The 6963-nt window shown below is 36.3% G+C and overlaps 1 protein-coding gene across 3 annotated transcripts; it reads left to right on the top strand.

The window, feature by feature from the left end:
- Positions 1-971: 971 nt before the first annotated feature.
- Positions 972-4923, top strand: LOC135639945 (truncated basic helix-loop-helix protein A-like). 3 transcript variants are annotated; one of them, XM_065153973.1, is made up of 9 exons: positions 972-1207; positions 1304-1558; positions 1779-1875; positions 2313-2327; positions 2422-2478; positions 2556-2922; positions 3261-3658; positions 3783-4172; positions 4532-4923. In XM_065153973.1, exons 1-9 carry the CDS (start codon positions 1104-1106, stop codon positions 4607-4609), a joined length of 1761 nt encoding a protein of 586 aa, XP_065010045.1. In that variant the 5' UTR covers positions 972-1103; the 3' UTR covers positions 4610-4923. The 3 variants fall into 3 exon arrangements, with proteins under 3 accessions (XP_065010045.1, XP_065010044.1, XP_065010043.1); XM_065153972.1 differs by having other exon boundaries at positions 2556-3084; XM_065153971.1 differs by having other exon boundaries at positions 974-1207; positions 2556-3114.
- Positions 4924-6963: the final 2040 nt, after the last annotated feature.

Raw genomic sequence — 6963 nt, 5'->3', positions numbered from 1 at the left:
GGATCATAAATGGCATCAATTAACAATGTCTACTCCAATTGGTGATGACGTGGACTTGAGAATAAGCAGGTAGGGAAAATGACAACAGTGACTTTGAAGAAGACGGCTAACGGAAGGCAATATTTTAGCCTATTTAAATTAAATGCACAGCTAAAGCTGGTGTAGTTTTAGTAGGTGATACCACGAATATTCTGTACCAATCGGATAACGACAGGTGGACCATAAGATGATCATTCTAGACTTACGCCGTGTCAAAATTGATCGACGCCAAATGTCATCAGACAATATTTTTTTGCATGGATGTCGAGAATGGTTCGACCTGATTCAGACATGAAACCAAAGCAGGTCAATCTCGTCTAATGTGTCAAGATAACGAACTAGAAGAACTGAGTGCTAGAGTCGAAGCGTCGAGGTTATTCTTTCCGAAAACCATTAAGGTTTCTTAGATAGTTGAGCTAATGCAGGAGAAGACTGATGTTAGATTTTGCTGGAGTCTCTGGTCCTTCCATGTTCATGTAAATATATATATTTTTTAAGATGACCGTTGACATGAGAAATTTGACATAATAGATTTTATCACTTTCGTGTACACGTGTCAAATATTTATTAAAAGCATTCTTTATCTCGACGCTAAAAGAGAAATATAAAGAAATGAGAAAAAATTGACGCGAAGATTTACGTGATTCGATAACGAACAAACAATGTTGAGTTGGGCCGGAGATGAACTGAGACTGAAGCTATAGCGTTGTTGTCACCGTGGATTCGGCAATGGCGTCGTTACGTGGGACACCAGCACTATGCCCACCAAGTGGTCGCTATAAGACCGAGCAGGTGAGAGCCGACTGGTAGAGCGACCAGTCAAAACCAAACCCAACGTGGAATCCCCCCTCCCCCCCCCGCCTCCCACCACCCGGGGCAAGTCACTTCCCAATTCTTCGCACTTCCACTTCCCTTTCTTCCCCCTTCCTCAAATCCACCACCAAACAGTCCGCCTGCACCTCTCAACCACCACCACCCCCCCTCTCTGTCTCTCTCTCTCACCCTCTTTTATTTTAATCCCCCTCCTTGTAGCAAGCAAGCGGTTCCTTACGCCGGAGGCCGCCATGGTCGCCCCACCGAGCACCGGTCTTCAGCAAGCGCTCCAGGCGGTGGTGCAAAGCGTTCACTGGACCTACAGCCTCTTCTGGCAGGTCTGCCCGCAACAAGGGTGAGAACACAGTATGGTTAACTCATCCTATCACCGCCACTGTTTCTCCCCTTCGTCCTCTCACTTTGCATCTTCTTCTGGTGGTGATCCGGAAAGAACTCTGGTGTGGGGAGATGGATACTACAATGGCGGGATAAAGACGAGGAAGACGGTGCAGCCGGTGGAGGTGAGCACGGAGGAAGCTTCTCTTCAGAGGAGCCAGCAGCTGAGGGAGCTCTTCGAGTCGTTGTCGTCGGGTGAGGCCAACCTACCGGCACGGCGACCTTGCGCAGCCCTCTCACCGGAGGATCTCACCGAGGCGGAATGGTTCTACCTCATGTGCATTTCCTTCTCCTTCCCTCCCGGTGTTGGGTATGTTGCTCTCTCCGTCTCCTCCTCTCGAGTGCACCTGCTGTTAATGAGCTGATAATTATTATATCAAGTATATAAAAACACATAATTCTTAGAAAATTTTTCCAAAAAAGACAAGGCAATAGAAACTTCTAAGATAGATTATGTGAAATCCTACATCATATACACTATGTTTCATGTACGATCGTGATCATAATTGGAGGTTAGTTCAATGATTTAGGTTACCAGGGAAGGCATTTGCGAGGCAACGACATGTTTGGCTCACGAGAGCAAACGAGGTTGATAGCAAAGCATTCTCGAGGGCCATTCTCGCAAAGGTAATTGGTTTCTATGGAGAGCTGAACTAAGAATTCTCTTTCTTCATCATCAATCGAATCATTGTTCGTGATATTAGAATTCTATTTTCTCGTCTATTTAATCATCGTTCAATATTTTTAGTTACAACACATTGATTTGATCTCAGAAACTGAACCACCTCCCGATAGCATAGTCACCCAAAGTAGAACCTCATATTTTTTTTAATAGAATCAACTAGAAATAGTTTCTTTTACAAAAAAGAATTCAGTTCAGATACATGTTCAAAAGTATTTGAATGCTACAATCATCATTACAATTTCAGCAGGAAATGATCTTATTTTTATGATCGCATCTTTTGTTGTAAAATTGTCATCGAATACAAATTAATGCTGACCTTTTCATCTTGTTCCCGTGGATGCTATATGTACCCAAACTGTTGGGATGCATGATGCAACAGAGTGCTCACGTCCAGGTATCTTTTCTTTCTTATCCTCATTCTTTGTTCCCATAGAAATTGTTGAATATATCATGATAAAAGATGAGTGAATTCGCTATATATGTTACAGACAGTTGTGTGCATCCCTCTCATGGATGGAGTTCTTGAGTTAGGTAATATAGAAAAGGTTAGTGTATTCTCATACTAAAACCTATCAACTTCTGTGAGTGATCCTATTTGATGACGTTTAGAGTGCTTTGATAGGTTGAGGAAGACATGGCATTGATACAACATGCAAAGAGATTCTTCACGGACTACTTTGATGTACACACAAAGCCTGCCCTCTCCGAGCAATCTGCTTCGAATCAATTCGCAAGCGCAGACCATGCACTGTATCATCAGCAAGCACCAATCATACATCAGATGAACATGGAGACACATGCTTCCAACCAAGAAGAAGATGACGCTCATGATCATAACGAAGATTACAACGACGACGACGATGACGACGGCGACGACGACGGTGACGGCAGTTGTCGATCGGAGCTTAAAGGGATGAGATACGGTGTTGATGTATCGATGCATCATCCAGCGGTAGCAGCAGCAGCAGCAGCAGAAGAAGAAGAAGCAAGTGAGTTGATGCAGCTTGAGATGTCGGAAGATATCAGGGTAGGCTCCGTCAGTGATTGTTCCAATAACTTGGACGTAGAACACATGCCCGATGGAGAGTCTAAAAAACAAAGACAAGATCATGACTTCTCTAAAAACTGGCATTTCCTACTTGAAGATCTTGGTAATGGATTTGGATTCCAACAGTCATTAGGTATCCCTTTTGAATCATAGACCAATTTGACGTGTGTAGAACATGCATGCATCCTCTCACTCTCACCAGCTCTGTTAGCCTTTAATCAGATATATGTAGCGCAAGTTTGATGGAAGATGAGCTTTAAACTTGTATGGCATTTGCAGGGACTCAAGTTCAAGACTTCTCTTCGGAAGATGCACACTATTCTGAGACGGTTTCCAGCATTCTACGACACAACATGAATCGATGGGTGGATGCGAGCTCCTTCAGCTACTTGGTTCGTTCTCACAACTCGGCGTTCTCTATGTGGAGCTGTAAAAGAGATCATACGGTGTCATCGCAAGGGAGTTCGCAGTGGCTACTGAAGAGCGTTCTATTGAACATCCGCGATCGACTCTGCAAGCTTGGCGATGGCAGAGATGGAGAGGGTGGAAACAAGCTTCAGAAGTGTGCAACGCAGGAAGAAGTGAGTGCTAACCATGTGCTTGCTGAGCGCCGTAGAAGAGAGAAGCTCAATGAGAGGTTTATGGTCCTTCGATCATTGGTTCCATTTGTGACCAAGGTCTGCCTTAACCTCGTCCTTTTCTTCTTCTTCTTCTTCTTCTTCTTCTTCTTCTTCTTCTTCTTCTTCTTCTTCTTCTTCTTCTTCTTCTAGTTTGGACTGTTACAAGAATTGCTGCTTGCAGATGGACAAGGCATCAATATTAGGTGATACGATTGAGTACATCGAGCAACTACGAAGGCGCATTCAAGATCTGGAGGGAAGAAACAGGCAGCAGTCAGCAAAGAGACAATGTGGCTCCCAAGTGGGGAACTGCAAACTGGACGTACAAAGAAGGGTTGGTTTGTCAGCTGACAAGAGGAAACTGCAGGTGCTCGAAGGAAGCAATGGAATGGCCACGACAAGTGTGCATGTCTCCATGGCAGAAGCTGATGCTCTCCTGGAGTTGCACTGCCCTTGCAGAGATGGGTTGCTGCTGGACATCATGCAGACGCTTCATGAGCTCGGGTTGGAGGTCTCCTCCCTGCAGTGTTCCTCCACTAATGGCGTGTTCGGTGCGGAAATGCGTTCTAAGGTAAAGACAGCAATCAAACTCCATTCTTGTATAACCAAGCAATTAGTTCATGGTCAATCATCATTTGACATGGGTCCACAAGAAATCAACGGATGGGCCCCACCCGCAATTTGTTAGTGGAAGTTACCTTTAGCGCTTACAAAAGGTAACCTGATTTTGTTACTTCTCTTATTCTTCAATGAGACCATATTTATCGATACTCCCATTAGGAGAAATAAGACCTCTCGAGTCCCATGATTAACATAAATATTTGGTTTCTATACTCCTTAATTAATGTAGAACTAAACATATGTATCAGTACATTATTTGAGTATGTTTTTTTGTTTTAATAATGCTCTTTCTTCTTTGCTCTTCCACAGATGAAAGAGGCATACGGAAGGAGAGTTGACATTGTGGAGCTGAAGAAGGCGATTCACCAAATAATCTCTGACCATTAACCCTGACGGGGTATCAATAAAGTTGACATGAATGAGCTGCAATGGCCCGCTAATACTTGATTACAAACATAGAGTATACAGCGTAACTATTACACTATACTGATATAGTGCACTCATATATACTAGGATTACTTTGTGAGAATAAGTACATGGATGTGATATAGCACACAAATGACCTGTTGTGTGTTCATTAATGGTTGCTGAGTCAGCTGAAATATGAAGTTAAGAACTAACTTTGGACCGGCCATATCATTGTATTTCACATGTATTGTTAATTAGTATATATATTTTCTTTACTCTTTGACTTATGATAATATTTGAATATTTATTTTTTTAAACATAAAAAATGTAGTTATGCTATTATTATATGAAAAATTTTAATATCAAAATTTAAAATTTAATAACGATATATCAAATCGATGCGTATCTTTCGATGTCATTCATAATTTTTTTTTTGTTAGCAAATGCATTGTTATCGAATTTAAGAGCTATAGCGATGTCGATATGCAAAAAGATCTAGACTCATCTTCTCCTCTCTTTCATTGTTATGAGTAATAGATTAAGAATTAAAAAAATTTGAAAATAGATTTATAGTTTAATAATTAATGTTTTGTCCCTAGGAGATCCTAATCTTTTATAGACGAAAGTAAAAAGTCTAGAATAGTAATTAAGTAATTTTATTATAATTAGATTTTCTTTATATTGATCTATAGTAGAATCTAATCAAATCTAAATAAGAGATTCTTTTGATTATTGTGTCATAATTTAATTCATGTAGATATATCATATAATAATGAGAAATGATATATTTCCTTTCCCTTTAAGATCTTTTCAAAAATATCGATCATGGCTATTCTATAAGATCATTAATAACAACATTAACATCATATGGGAGTTTATCAATATTATTTTATTATTTATTTTTATCAATTCTTTTAGTAATTTAAGAAATAATAATTTCTCAAATATAAAATAACAAAAGAGTATTAACTTGTATTTTCTTTAAGACAATCCTAAATATATAAATGTCTCAAGTTAGGTTTTCTATGAGTCCATAGCTTAAAAGAAGTTGATAGAATTGATTTACTATGAATTATATTAAAGATATATATAATCATCCTTAGAGTTTATTCTCATATTAATTCGAGTAAACAAGAATAACTCATCATACTCCCAACTATATCCATAAGAGTATAATTTCACTTTTTAGTAATCCCATTATATTGTGACACATTTGGAAAAATATACTATGAACAAATATCATACTTTTTTAAAATCTAACAAAAAATCAAAATTATGATTATGTTTATTATAAATACCATAAAATTTATTATCATTGTCATATTTAAAAATTTTAACTTTTCTATCTAATTGTCTCTCAACTTCATTTATGTACATCTAAAAGTGTCATCCGTTGAGATCTTACATGAATTAGATATATATAATCATATCTCAATGAGTAATTTATAAAGATAATAAAATATCTTTCTCTATTTAACATAAAATATTATGTTTATTATAAACATATAGATCCAAATATATACAATATCAAGGAGTTTATGAAATTATGTTTTATTTTGATATTTAATTATAGGATCATTGTAAACTTAATATTTAAATTAATTATGTATAAATCATCATATAAAATTTAAAAAAATTTAACTTTTATTTAATTATAAATATATTGAGTTTATAACCATCCTCAAAATATTGAGAAGATAAATAATATCTTCTATGTAAAGAAACTAAATTTTAAGAATTGTAGAAACATAGTATACATCCAAAAAATCTATCAAATGAATTATTTATATGTATAGGCGATAAGTATTAACTACTATTATTTTTATTTTAAGATGATTCCCTATAATAATAAATATTTCATACTATTTTGATTCTTATATTAAAATAAATCTTTATTATTAGTAATATAAGTTGAAGTATCAAAATTAATATACTAAATATTAGAAATTTTTTTTTGTAATGTTTGATTTAAAACATATAAATGTTAGATCTATACCTTTCTCTTTCAAACCGAAACCTTATAGTTTTCATATTACCCTTCTTCTTATGAATGTAATATATTACTGTAAAGATTTCTTTTATAAGTTTATATAGCATTTATAAACCCAATTGATTTATTTAATAAATTATATTTCAATCTTTTATTATTTTTAATTCTTTAGTACTCAAAATATTATTTTAGTTTTAATTCTTCCTGTACACATATACTTAAATTTTACTTATTCTTTATTTGTGTTGTAGAGAATTTTAAATAAGACAAACTAAGAAGAAATAAAATTAAAAATAAATTATACGAGAAGTACTTAATTATATTCATGTCCAAATGTTCTTGA

This window comes from Musa acuminata, chromosome BXJ3-6 (genome assembly GCF_036884655.1).
Source record: "Musa acuminata AAA Group cultivar baxijiao chromosome BXJ3-6, Cavendish_Baxijiao_AAA, whole genome shotgun sequence".
In the NCBI taxonomy this organism is placed as follows: Eukaryota; Viridiplantae; Streptophyta; class Magnoliopsida; order Zingiberales; family Musaceae; genus Musa; species Musa acuminata.
The sequence above is the reverse complement of the archived record's forward strand: the minus strand, read 5'-3'. Positions and strand labels throughout refer to the sequence as shown.